Source organism: Vidua macroura, chromosome 5 (assembly GCF_024509145.1).
Source record: "Vidua macroura isolate BioBank_ID:100142 chromosome 5, ASM2450914v1, whole genome shotgun sequence".
In the NCBI taxonomy this organism is placed as follows: domain Eukaryota; kingdom Metazoa; phylum Chordata; class Aves; order Passeriformes; family Viduidae; genus Vidua; species Vidua macroura.
Window position 1 is genome coordinate 34873899 of NC_071575.1, and position 14869 is coordinate 34888767.

The following is a 14869-nucleotide window of genomic DNA, read 5'->3' on the forward strand; positions in this document are numbered from 1 at the left end:
ATTTCCTCCCATTTAACTGAAGAGGTTTGCAATTTGAGACAGAAAAAAGCCACTTCTAGCCACTCTTCCAATACTATCCCTTACTTTTTGGATTGTTGCTTTGTAGATTCCTTCTCTCTTTTTTTTCAAATGTTAAAACAAGTTTTTCACATGAAAATGCTATTCCATTAACTTAAAAAGTTTCACTACCCTTCTCTAAAGCAGTTTGACATATCTGCTCTAAAGTGAAGCAGATGTATGTACACACAGAAACAGATGAGGCCTCACTATTGATTAGTAAGACAGAATATTAAATCTTCACATATTGTTTGTTATCTTCTAGGCAGTCTACATCTTGAGGGAAACAGCAGAAAAGCTACTTTAAATCTTGCTGGAAAGAGGAAAATGTGCCCATACATATATTCTATTTTTTTATTACTTACATTGATACACAAAAGTTGACCGACTCTTCAAAATACTTTCCATCAGGACAATTACATCCTTCTGCACAGTCATCAGCACAGATATTTACCATAGAAAGTGAAGCACAGGAATGTTTACAAAAAGAAGAGCACTGATGATAAAGCATACCACTGTGACACATCACAGCTGGAGGAAAGAGAGGGAGAAAGAACAGCATAGTCTTAAAATGTGAAAAATAGAAAACAAAGTAGTGTATCTTGGAAGTTCAATAAAGTCAAAGCAAGGTGGTCTCTTGTTGCACTGGGCTTAGTTGAAAAGCATGAGAAAAATATGCTGTTTTACCAATTTCTTAAGTTAGAAATATTTAGATTGAGGTGCATTGAGGTGGGTTTTTGTTAAAATAATTCTTTGACTGGAATCATCTGTTTTGTAAACAGTAGCTTTCTTTTCTTTCTATATGTCAAAATGGGCATCTACCTAGTCATTCAGGCTTCCAAGAGGTGAAGAATGGTCTAGCTAAGGCTGAGGCATTGCTTAGAACCAGAAATACAGCAGCTGGACTTCAATAACCCTTGTGGGTCCCTTCCAACTCATGATACTCCAAGATTCTGTGAAATGCTTTGTTTTAAATCATTACTGTATCCTACTTGTCCAATCACTGCCCACCCTGCCCTGCCCACCCAGGGAGCCCCTGGCAGCCCAGCTTGCCTTCCCTTAGGGAATGGCTCTACTCTGGCCACTCCCTGACTACTTTATCCTGATAGTGGCTTCCATATGACTTAGGGTTTCAAAGAAAGAATTCCATTTCTCTCTGTGACCAGTAGAAAGGGCAAACACTCCCTGTGAGGTAGCTCAGGGGCTCCAACTCAGATGCCAAATTTAAAGGCTGTTACCATTCTCCCCTAGAACACCATTGCGCAAATTCTAGTTTCCAGGAAAAAGAAGCCAGCCCCTGTATTTTGTGGAGTGATTGAAATTTGTAGTTTTACACATTTCTAAAAGATGTTCCATTATGGAAATGTTACTCACCACAGTAAGAAACATGAGATCTGAAGTCAATGATGACGCCGTGCTTGCCACAGACATAAGCATAGTGCGCCAAAGCATTGCACAGGCAGCTGCTTCCACATTTGCACGCATCAAAGCGGCAGAGCTGGTAGTATAGCCCTGGACTGATGTAGGCATGGCAGGGAGCAAACATGTCTTGGTTGATGATATCACAGTGAGATGCATACCCAGCTAAGAGAAGGTGACATTGTTTTAGCCAGATCCATTTTAATATAACAGTTAGTCAAATGAATAGCATGGAATATTAAAATCAAACATAGCCAGGTGTGCAATAAACACTTGCATACCATATCTGTCTGTAAAATTCTACGGTTTAAAATTGATATTACAAGCAACTCCCTCAACAGCAAACTCCACTTAAGATAAAAACAACTGTACTAAAACAGTTATGCCTTCCTCTTATAGCACAGGAAATTTAAATGCCAAAATAATATATTTCAAAAGAATAGTTAAAGAGTCCCCAGAAGCTTGGAATATGGTTTTTCTACTTGGCATTCATTTAGCTTTAACATCAACAATGGCCATGTACTTCCGGGCATGTGGTCTCAGGAAGTATGACAAAGCAGAGCTTGAGGGTATGCAAATCCCAAACTGGCCATACACCTTCTAGCAGCAACAAACGCTCCTCTGGCCCTCCGGCCACTGAAGCAGACTACCACCCCAAGTGGTGGAATAGTTAAGGAACTCTGTGATGTGGATTATATTTAAGCCACTTTTGCTGCTAAAAGAAAGCACCTTCAACCTCCATGTTCATTTCCACATATGCACATTGACAGAAGAATTTCACATTTTTTGGACTCTCTCAGTAAACTAGATTCAAGGACTGAACTTAACTCAGTTGAAAATTAACCTGACAAAATAAGTAACCAAACAAACAATTTTTTTTTTTTTTTTTTTTTTTTTTTTTTTTTTTTGTCATTAATCAGGTCACTATCATCTCAGACCTGGAAAAGATGCCTGTGCTTGGTAGCATGATATGGATCACTTCACTCTCCACTGCTTTTTCACTGTGATTATTAGAGCATCATAGTGAAATTTGGGCTGGAAAGGACCCTCAGAAAGTCATGCAGTCCACCCTCCTGCTCTAAGCAGCTCACATTTATGCCAAACTTCACCTTCACTGAGCTAGCACAGAACTGAGGGTGAGGCATGAAGGCTCTGAGCAGATCTGGCTGAGAGATCTGGCTGTCTTGAGAATATAGACAACAAGGAGGGTATAAAAACTCCTAGAATTCCCCACATTGTTAGAGATTTATTGTTATTCTAGCCTTGCTTCAACAGACTTTAAATATGGATAAATCCCACATCCCTAGTGAGATATGATGTCTGAAATATTAAAAATATTAGACTACATTTTGTCAGAATTGGCAATTACAGTCTACCCATTGTCTTCATTAATTGAAAAGAACAGCAATGCAAAAAGGAGACAGTGAAAGTTCAAGACAAACCATAGGCATACCAACCAGCCAAAACTAAATCTTTACCCAGGAATTTAAACAAATTCAAGGCTCTCAGATTGTCTGCATCAGTTTTTGTCAGAGAACATAGATGGAGGATAAAGAAATTTTTAATGCAATAAGCATGGAGAAGCCAGAGACAGGACTTTTGATCTCAACACTGTCTCCTGTACTTTCTTTAACAAACATGTATCAATCTTTCCTCTCAACTGGCATAATTTACAGGACCATAGATAGCTAAAAATCTGCATGTATAGTAGACAGAAGAATTTTGTGCTTATAGCCAGTATACCCAGCACTAAATGACCAACTAGCTTTTATTTATCAAGTACTTACTTCATTTTGCATACTAAATGTATGGGAAAATGTTCTTTGCCTATGCAAAAAAAAAAAAAAAAAAAAAAAGGAAAAAAAGTGCACATCATGCACATCTAAACCTGAAGCTGAAATGCATGTATGTGCAACTTTTTCACAGAGAAAAGAAAAAACTGTCCCATAATATTAAGATACAGCTAGGTGCAGACTCCCATGTAAAACATACCATTTTGCTGATTCACATTGCAGGGATCAACCACAGGGATATTGATAGGCATGGAGCAAGCTGAGGAAACCTTCCATGCATTGGCATGAAGTTGTGGGGTCCCTTCTATCATCCCTGCTGGAGATCTGAAAAGGAAAATATCAACACTGCAAGCATCCTGCTGACCTAAGGGTGTACATGGGTGAGGATGCAATTTCATTAAAAAGGCTTAGATGTATAGTCACATTGAACAGTCAACATGCCAAAAGAATTTCCATCTCTGAGGCATAAAAGAAGAGAGGGCATGTGAAACTTTTCCCTCAATATTTTATTCATGTTAAAATGTTCCCACACTCCAAGTCTGCTGTGCAGACAACTTTTGTGACATTATAGCTTGAGGAACTTTGGAGGAAATAAGGTTAAAAAGTAAGGAAAGTGTGCCCTTCTAATTGAAATACTCCTGTGGTTCAGAATTACATTTTTTTGACATTAAAACTTCATATAGGGAGGAAAATCAGCTAGTAGTAAGTGTCAACCATGTGAGGATGATGTAAGTACTATCACCCACTCTTTTTCTCAGTGCTCATATATTTGCTCTGAAGATAAGGGAGTAACAGGAAAGGGAAAAGTACATTCAAATAATATCATGATCCAGTAACTTCTAAAAATAATATGGTAGCTTCTTATAATTACTTAGCAAAGTATCTTAGAATGCCTAAATTTTTGATTTTCATATTTATAAAAGTGACTGCCATTTTAATTAAGACACTTTATATTGGTTAGTTTAATAAAGTTTGAGCATGTTAATGAAATTAAATAATCAGATGGTTATGTTCAACAAAACTTTTCACTTGTTATTGAGCACAATATAAATGCACATCATGAAACTTACAGAAAATCATCTCTTAAATTTCCATTGTAAGTTCCACACAGTCCTAATGTTCTTCTCTTCCACCTGACATCAACTTGAACATAGATCCTCTCTCCATCTTTAGCAAACAGTATCTTCAAACCAAAACTAGTTTTCAGTTGAACAAAGAAAGAAGATATATTCTGAATTTCAATAGCCCCTGAACATAGCAAAAGAAGAAGAAAAACAAAGTCACTGAAACCCAACTTCCAGGTTGTACTGGTTTACCCATTAAACAAAAAAAAAATTTTGAAAACTTAGACATAAAATGAAAAACTATGCACAACCTCACCATCAGCCAAATATCCTCACCCATTCTCCATCTGAGCTTATTTTCAGTAACAACATGAGTCAGGAATTCCAGCTACTGTTGACATTTAAAAAACTCACACCTTCTGTACCTGCGAGTTGTTTAGAAACCATACTTGCACCTTTCTTTATTTTTTTTAGAAGAAGGCGATGCAACTGCAAGCCTCTGGCAATGAGAAGGCAAGACAAGAAACTCCTTGTTTCTTAGCCTCCAGTGATATTACAAGACTAACTAACAGATGTCTGTACAGTGTGTTGAATCTTTGGATAGCAGGTTCTCTCTTACCACTATTGACATGACATCAGTATAGTTCCTTCCTTGGACTGTATGTGAACTGAGCCCCTATCAGATTCCCAGCTTTCCTTCCCAGCAAATCCATTATGTGAGGAAATGGAAATTTCACAGTCACAGTTAGCATTCGTTTGCTACACATTGTTGGGCTACTTGCAGCTGAAGGCTTAAAGTAGATCTACTTTCATAAGCAGCCTCTACACATCCACACACACACAGACTCAGGTGCATAAACCAAGAGAGGAGGATAAAATCCTTAAAGATGTCCTTAGAGGATTAGACTTACTAGATACACACAATTATCAAGAATGTGACACCAAAATACTTTTAATAGATTATATTTGTTGCAGACTGTGGAAAGAGACAAGAAAGTGAGTAGGGACTAATTCAAAAGGAATAAAATTAAGTTATCAATCAAATTATGAAGCAGAACTGTCAACATAGAGCATAACTGAGCTATGAAGTTCATTGCCATAGGAAACTGAATGCCAAAAGCAGTACTGTGACTGGACAAATTCAATGAAGAAAAGACATAACTGCAATCACCAGCACAGGACTCCCTAAAATCTGTTTTGCTGAAGGCTGTGTAAGAACTTTAGTCTCACTTTACTCTTTTAGAAAGAGAGTAAAATTCCAGTAACTGGTCACTGTAAATTTCAAAATTTAGCAATATCATTTCTACCTTCAGTTCTTAATTTTATAACATGCTTTTAAGACTGGTTTATTTTACTATCCTTTCCAAAACCGTGAAGTAACCTGTCTGAAATCACAACATAAGTCAGCAGTGAAATCAATATAAATCCCATGGAGTACATGGATTCTTTTGCATTCTATTTAGTCTAAAAAGCTTTAAACAAGCTAGACCTTAGCATCAAGGTCTCTTCACCTCCTTTCTTTTTCTTACCTCTCTCCCCCTAAACACAAACAAAATTAGTGGAATTTCTAGGTACTCTGTAAGATAAGAAATGCAAAGAAATGAAGCCATAATGAAGAACTGTTTTACAGATGATAAAAGTAAATTTCTATAATTGTTACTAATGTTCTAAGAAGTAAGTTATTGTATGCCTTTATAAGTTATGTTTGAAGAAATTCCTTTTTCATAGATTGATATTATTAAAAAGTTTTGGAGCATATAAGAGACAGAATGTGAACTCTGGTAATATTCTTCTTCATGTACTTCTTACCATTGAGGTTAAAAACTTGGTTAGGGACAGTTTGGATTTGACCATATCTTGTGAGAGTTACTTGTTTCCTCACATCATCTTCAAGAACCAGTGTTATAGACTCAATGCAGGCGTGGTCAAAGCTCTAAGTAGGAACAAGTTTCACCATCACAAAGAGGCAATGACATTAATATTACCATGGAAAACAGACCAAACAAATGGGGGCGGGGGGGGGGGGGGTAAAACATATAGAAAGGAAATATCAGAACTGTCAACAGGTAAATCAGTTGTAAATTATCACTCAAAGCATTAAACAAGGCGCTCAAAATTGCATATACAACATCGTAAAACATTGCTTATGCATAATCTTCATATGCTAGGAGAATGCATTTTAGCTATTATGGCAGTATTATAGCAAGTGGACAGAGGTCCCCAGGTACTGATACTGGGTTGAAAATTCCATATTTGCACGGCCATCTTGGGTACTGCTCAGTGATGGGTTAGCCATTGGTAAAGCAAGAGTCTGACCTGATCTAAATCAAGCTGCTGCAATCAGAGCACAAATGCAGCAATGCAGGAAAAAGAAACTTTGGCACACATAAAATATAGTGACAATCTCTGATTACAGACAAAAAGGACATAAATTGTCCAGTATGATATTACAATAATTTATAAATATCTGACTATTGAAAAATTGTGACCTATAAACCATGTCACACGCATCGTTTTAGTGTGCAATTCTGTTACTAGAGGACACAATCCAGGCAGAATTTATGAACCTAAACGCAGGACAAAAGCCAACACAGAATTAGCTGAAACCAAGCATCTTATGCTCCCCAGGGACCCCTCTCTTTTCATCGAGAAACTTTTCAAGGTGCCTAGAGTTCTACAAAGGGTTATTACCAGTGGCAACCTTATTTTTCAGTGGCTACCTAACCAAACATTTCATGATTGAGACCACCTGAAATGCAGAAACAGCTGTCTCAACACCTGTGCAGGAGAAGGAGGTGCTTACAAGAAAGGCAGAGAGGCACCAGTTCATAATCAAGCTTTTGAAAGGGCATTGCTCCTTGCTGAGGTGTTCAGACAGTCCTGTCCTCAGCACATGGTCAGTTGTGAGTCACAGTCTTAAGGCTCCTTCTCCTGAGAGCCTAACAGCATCATTAAATCCACTCTCACAGGTAAGTACTCTTTATAAGCACCTTCATTCCTAAAGCCTGTTGTTGAATATCTGCCAGAATATTTTCAAACAGTCTCATAAATGGTTTTCTAAAAGGCATTGTTCCAATAAATTAAATATGTTGTAACATATCAAATTAAAGCTACCAAAAAAAAATTCTTGCCTAAATAGTGATGCATTAAACCTACAGTTCTGCCAAACACAGCTTTTCCAAAACCTGACATCTGTTGGCACCATAACTAAAGGTGTGTACACAACTTTAATATGCATAAATGAGTAACTCTTTAGACTTGATCTTTCTGAAGTTGCAATAGCTTTTACAAAGGGCAGTGTAACATGTAGCAACACAAATAATTACCAAAAAAAAGCTGTAAGATGGTTTCAGTTCATATTGTCTATTTAACATTACCTAGTAGTTTACAGTAGAACTTACAGAAGATTGTCTGAAATATGGATGGACCTGATTGTTTCAACATTTAAAACAAATGTGGCTTACCTGTCCACAAGGTGCTTTTTGTAAAGTGATTGTGAATTTGTTTTTTCCAGTGCCTTTTACCAAAATGTACTGGCAAATCCCAAGAAAGGTAAAATGACGTCCATCAAATGTTGTGAAATGAGAGCTGCTTGTGATGGAGCACTCAGCTTGAGAGAAAGAGTATAAAGAATGTTCACTTACGTAACAATGTATCATTATTCTGCAAATCATGTAAGAGAGGAAAATAATGAAACTTTCTCCTGATTTCTAAGTATGCAACCCAGGCTAACTTTAATTTAGCTAACAATAATGGCATTTAGAAACAAATTATGCTAGAAACATATATTTCCAGTATATATCATCTCATAAAGAACACATCCATGTGCAGCATCTTTTGGTTCTAACTAGGTCAGATGCCTATGACTAAAATACAAAAGACTTTTCTCTTTACTACAATTCAGAAGTATCCTAGAATCTTATTGTCAATTTTTCCCATGACTCAGTATGAAAGAGGACAAGCCTCTTTCTCCATCCTTCCAGGTATTATGGAACTGCTTGTTAGCACAGGTATAAAGGGGATGCAGGTGTCATCAGGGCACACATTTTTGGGGTTTTTTCCAGTTCAAATCAGGAATGCACTGCTGAAGCAAGTCTCCAGTTTATCCCCACTTACCACACTTTCATTCACACCATGGAAGAGCATCAGAGCACACAAACTAGTTCCATTTTGGCTGCAGGAGATGCTCTCCTGGAGCACATCTAACCTGCTCCCACTACTAACAGCAACTCTGTCCCTAGTACCAGGCCAAAGTAGTCGTAATGAACCCCCCACATGCACATACAACACACACAAGACATAGAGAGTGCTTCTCAATAGAAATTGTTTTACATTACAGATCCACACTCTCAAGCCTTGCTTAGCAACTGTTAAGCCTTATTACCTCATTCAAAGAGGTTCCTTAATTTGTAAAAAAAAAATCTTTCACAAGCTTCATAATATAACTTTGTCTGAGGTAGAGAACTATGAAGGGAGTTTTACCACCTGCCTGCTGCATGTTCCTCTATGTAACTCATTACAGAGACATGCTATCTTTAGATTATTCAAACATGAACTGCTATGACAAGAAAGAAAATCCAGCCCACATGATCAGAATGATGGTTTTCTTATTACTTACAATAAAGTTGCACCTGAAAGTGAGGAGATCCTTATACCTGGCCTAGGTACTGCACAGGCAGTAAAAATAATACTAAGCATAAACAAGAGATAGAAAACAACATGTGGACGTAGCACAGAGGTAGGACAAGCATGTGAGAAAAAGCAGGATGAGTATGATCAGGGAAATAACAGCTGGCCCACAGCTACTGTCAATATCCACTTGCTTAATCTTTCTTTCTAAACTGGCAGCCAAAAGCCTTGGATCATATATGGTTTCTGTTGTCTTTAGAAAAATTTATAATTTTTGTTATGAAGTGAGAAAAGAGTAATGAAATACAAATACCTGGACAATCATGATCAGTGCAGTTCCAAATGCCACCAACACAAATACTAAAAAGGAAAATCACAAAACAGAGTAATAATGTTCTGATCGTTAGCAAAATAAGTAGATTTGAGTTAATTAATATGCCTTGAATTCACACAGAATACCCTGTATATTTTAATGATACACAGGCCTCAGACTGTAAAACATAATCAGTAACTATTATTTAAAATTTAAGTGTGACTAAGTTAAACTAACTATGGACAGTAGTCCTAGAGAGATGAAACACACAGGCTTTCACATACCAGTTGCTACATTCTTGTTCAATTTTTGAGCCTACAGGGAAAGCAGTTCCATGATAAACACAAGGACAATTCGACAAAGAGATACAAGTTCCATTTTCCATAATGAGACCTGTTGGGAAACAAGTTAATTAATGAGATACAAAAAAAATTAACAAACCCCAGATCACTGCTCTTTCCCCATGTGACTCAAACATTCCAATCTCCCAGGAGGTGATGTTATCAGTCTTAAATAAAGACCTGCAAAAACATTTGTCCAACGAGTGCAGAAAGCCCAGAGCTCAGCTCCTTAATAACAAGTTGTCACTCTGAATCGTTGCTTTATGAAAAATGTTTGCCTTAAGCATGTAAAACCGTACAGACTCAAAATTGAAAAGATTCTGAAATCTCACTATCTTTAGTCTGTCTAGAACTAGGATGGTTCCTAGTCCAGTCAATAATTTTTGTCCCATACAGGTTTCAGAAACTTTGGGTTCTTGTACAGATCATGACCCATTCTGTTTAAGCAAAAATTCTATAGATTTTTTAATAATTCAAATAAAGTAGACTAAATCTGTGCAATATCTTATTGTAGGAAGCACTAGTAACAGTTCCAGATTTTAACTGATATTGCATGCTGAGACACCTTCATATTTTAGATAAATGTTTATCACACAATAAAGGGCAGAATCACAGGGACAATAACATCTAGGGCAGAATTTATAACATTTATAATTTTCAGGCATTAACTTTAACCACAGTATATTTAGACATCATTATAGGTCTTGAATATTAGTTTTACACATATTTTTTGAAATAACATTGACAGTATTTACCATCTGGACAGTAACAGCCATCTAAACAGTGTAGATTGCTGCCAAGACAATCCTTTTCATATGTGCAAGTTGGTGGACAACAACTGATACAGTCACGGTGAACAAAGGTGTCTTCACACTTCTCAGCTAAAAAAAAAAAAAAACATGGTATACTGAACATTAGTGCAATTTCTCTTTCCATGCTAGAAAATCCATTTTTGTCAAATAAACATTGTCCAGCTCTTCTAGTATAGATAGGTAATCAGATCAAGTAAAGTGGATGTTTGGAAGAGTCTTAACTGATGAACTATGGTGAAGCTCTTGTCCATGTTTAAGTCTTTCTTTAGCAAATCCTTATAGCATCCCTCTCATAAGTTATATCATCTGTGACATTCTGTGAATGTGCTCATATCTCAGCCAGTTCTAAGCCCTGTGCATGAGAATGAGCTGCAATTGATGGGTGGTAGTGATAACAAGAAGGAGCTGGATTAACTACATTAATTCTGTTCTAGGGCCAGTAGAGGCTGAGAGGTCTTCTGGGATAAAGAGCAACAGCAAATCTCCACAGATGTTTGCTCTTTGTCCTAGAATATGATTAGCACACATAATGTTTCAAGAAATCCACAGAAACATGAAATTTGTATGGATCTAAATCATAGCACAATGGAATTAAAACATTCCTCAAGCAAGTTTTTGACTTCATTGTTTGCCAGCAAGAGTGAAACTGGCTGATCAGCTTGAGTATCAGGTTTGAGTTCTACAAGGAAAAATGTTGTCAAGATGGAATATTCAAACTGAATACATGGATATCTCAAAGGTCATGTAGTATGCTTTATTGAAGAGTCTTACTACAGGCTGGAAAGTCATCCCTCCAGTCCCGCACCGGGGACCCAGCGTGAGAACATGCTCTAGCGTACTCTGTCACTGCCCTGCAGTATGTTTCATCATCATCCACTCTGAAATGATAAAATAAGAGAATAATCAAGGAATACAAATCCCATCTAAAAATTTCTGCCATGTGACACAGCACAGGATATTTCACGCATAGTTGACACCTCTGTCATAAAGGCACACAGGGAAAATATAAAAAGGAATGAGCTATACTGAATATACTTATTGTGGTTTTATCATTTGATCTCACAAAGAGTTATTTCATTTTAATGTTACAACAATGAATAAAACCACTAATCTATTATTTTTAAAAAGACCTGCTTGAAGTGAAAGAGAAACAGGACCTTTTCTTAAAGACAATGGACAACTCAACAGTCTCAAGATCCCCATCTCAGAACCCTATTAGTGGACTCCTGACCTTGTGCTGAAGTTCTCAGAGTCAGAAGTATTATCCACTGATTTACAGCACAGCCTTGGACAAAGACAAGATTTCTGCCTTAGTCTATACAGAAGAAGCTGTACAGTGCATTTTTACTGGAATCAAGTAAAAAGACATTCATTAATATTTAGGCAAGTTCAAATTTTATTCAGATGTAAGCCACATATGGTGAAATACCACCAAACTTTTGTTACTGTGAAAGTCTAACAACTCACATTTGCTGTGGAAAATTTGATGCCAAAATAAACTAGTCATAACATGACATTGATATTATAAGCATGTTTATGACAGATCAACTGAGTTTGCCTCTTAGCAGAGAGGACTACGCTTCCAAAATTAATCATCTAAAGAATATGTTGTATTGTGTTTATATTCTGCTTTCAACACATCTATTATCAAATCAAACACCACTACACTCTTTGTTACAGTGATCAGAGTCTCTCCAACTCTCCTTATCTAATCCAATTAAATGGGTTTTAATAGAATGAATACTTGGACTATACTATGGCCACACAAAAAACCTTCATAAACTGACACTAAGCCACAAGAAGAGAGGTCTCTTTTATAAACAAAATAAGCCTAAATTAATGAATTTCTGAGACCTAGAAACTTCAAGGTTTTTAGCAGTCACAAAATTCACATAAACACACATCAGATGTTCACAAAAAATCCAACCCTCCTTAACACCACAGCACTGATTCAACATCCTACTTGAAAAAAATGGCTTTCATTATTCTTCCAAAGTCACAGTAAATTCCTGAGTTACACAGAGACCATACACAGGCAACTCATCTCTTTTCTGAGCAACTGAGTGTTTGCCTACAAACAGAAATTCTTCTACCTTGACTCTGTGATAAATCAGAAAACTAAACGTCCATCAGAAGTGGAACTAACAAGTTGTAATGGATTATATTGAGGGATCCTTATGTTTAGTCTTGTGATCCTTTCTGTGTGCATTTGATTAAACTGGTGATACTCTGAGAATTATATACTCTGGAAAAAATCCTCCTATTTCTGACTATTGCTTCTTCATTTGAAAACCTTACTAAAAAGAAAGTGGTACATTGCCCAATTATCTCTTCAATTACTGGAGTACAATTTTAACTTGAATGACTAGAATTAATCAGGATACCAGGTTGCCTACAATGCCAGCAGCTGGGGGGGTGTGACTCCCATCAAAGCAAATTAGTTGAATTTCTTTTGGCAGCTCTGAATTTAAGTAAATGGCACCATTTTGTAAAAATTCTACTAATTTGAATGATAGTGGTTACTCATAAAAAACCAGTCCAGCTGTGTCTGACAAATGGCCCAGCTCTCCAGTATTGTTGAAATTTCTTCCTAGTATCATCTCCACATAGTTCTGTTTCTGGGCCTCCAGATAAAAGTTTCATGGGATTTTTGTGATTAGCAACTCATCTTTTGTCATGAGTGATTTTTCATGAATTTACCTTACACTTACTTGTCTAGTGTTTCCCTGAATCTATGTAAGCCCTTAGCAATCAAAATATCCCCTTGTCAGGCTGATTCCTTTGTTCCCACACAAATCACCCCCTGAGAAACCCCATTTCTTTCATTTTGATCTTGGTTCTTCCCAAATTCCCTCAATGTTCTTTCATTCTGATCCCACACAAAAGACTGAGCATTCATTTCATGTGTCAAGATTAAATACACAAGAATTCAGTACTTACCTGCAAAGATCATTCATACAGCTTGAAATATAAGAATACGGATCTATACTTTCATGACAGCTGAGAAAAGGAAACTGTAGGAATATTTGGCACTTGAAGAATATGTCCTGTGCATTAAGGAGAATCAGTAAATGGAAGTTAGTCAGTACTTTCTGAACAGGCATCATTCTCTTTAGCGTTGTTTCCCTAGTCTAAAGTCCTTTATATCCCCATTAAAATTTGAGCATGTTACTGTCTCAATTAGCTATTATATCTCTTTCATTATTCCTAAAATTTTTCCTCTGTGCCTAGGCCTGCTTGACTGCATGCTGGTCCTAAACCACCTGGGATGAAAAAGTGTGAAATGACAAAGAGAAGCATTTTGTGTCAATACAGTAGCTGACCTGCAACTATTTCTGCAGTTATTTCACAATCACTAAAATAATGAGGTGCAAGATGCCAGAACTGGAAACTGAACCCAAGTTTAATGCTGTAATGAAGAGCTCTGCCAGCAGACTGGTGACACTTGGCACATCCAATCTGAGCCTTTGTACTTTTAAGCTAAATATATGAAGAACTTCAGGCACTCCCTAGCAACAGCCCTGATCCAAATCTTTCCCAAAGCCTCAACATTGTGTATGTTGTTAGATTCTTCTACCATCAGTAGGCAGGAAAGATTAAGAAAATACATGTATACATATGCATGTATCTATGTACATTCAAAAAAATATTATTTATTTACCTCAGTGGATTCTGCATTGGCTGAGCAAGGACTGGAAAAATCTGAGGGAGTAGGGACACAAACTATATCATCTGAGGCTTGCACAGCCCAGCTATTTGCAAATTCAGCAATGTCTTCTGTATATTCACCCACTGCATAAAAACATTAGGAGACCAGCAATAAAGAAATTGTCAACACAAACACATAAGACAGCTTTGAAAATTTTAGTAATTTTTCAATGTGTTCATTACCACAATTACCGATGATTTCCAAGTACAAGTCAGAAAGAAAAGTAATATCTTTCTTTTTTTTTTATTTCGGGTTGAATTTTATACTACATTTAAATAAAAATATTGAAAAAAACACATGCCAAGGTGTTGGCTTGGGTTATTTTAAGTGCAATCACTGATAATTTCATAACAAATATACAAATAATGACAAGTGTAAGGCATTGAATACTTAAGAAAAATACATTTCTTTGAAGCAATTTAAGTCTTTCATCATGTTTCACAAAGGTCAGTTAGTGCTATTATCTCCCTCCTTTTCCCTTATTGCAGAAAATCCCTACAACACACACACACAAGATGCCCAGCTCTCCTCACAGCATGAGCACAGAAGAATTAATGAACAAGATTCATAACTGGAAGTCATGACAACAGGCTTAGATACACGAACATACAAGAAGTTTGGCAGTAAAAAAAACAGACACAAAATTCCTGTATACTTGCAGCAAGAACTAAATATTGCATTTTCTCTACATTCTTAATTAGGTTAAAAAGGGTATATTGCCTCCACTTTGAA

The 14869-nt window shown here is 36.7% G+C and overlaps 1 protein-coding gene across 1 annotated transcript in view; it reads right to left on the minus strand.

The window, feature by feature from the left end:
* Positions 1-14869, minus strand: part of OTOGL (otogelin like) — a 93972-nt gene that overhangs the window by 65789 nt on the left and 13314 nt on the right. The window contains exons 9-20 of the mRNA XM_053978312.1: positions 14090-14220; positions 13369-13475; positions 11200-11306; positions 10372-10497; positions 9560-9668; positions 9276-9322; positions 7798-7943; positions 6143-6266; positions 4340-4517; positions 3469-3593; positions 1432-1641; positions 423-588 (exon numbers count right to left, since the gene is read on the minus strand). Of these exons, the coding sequence (XP_053834287.1) occupies positions 423-588; positions 1432-1641; positions 3469-3593; positions 4340-4517; positions 6143-6266; positions 7798-7943; positions 9276-9322; positions 9560-9668; positions 10372-10497; positions 11200-11306; positions 13369-13475; positions 14090-14220 (1576 nt within the window). The remainder of the gene's footprint in view (positions 1-422; positions 589-1431; positions 1642-3468; positions 3594-4339; positions 4518-6142; positions 6267-7797; positions 7944-9275; positions 9323-9559; positions 9669-10371; positions 10498-11199; positions 11307-13368; positions 13476-14089; positions 14221-14869) is intronic.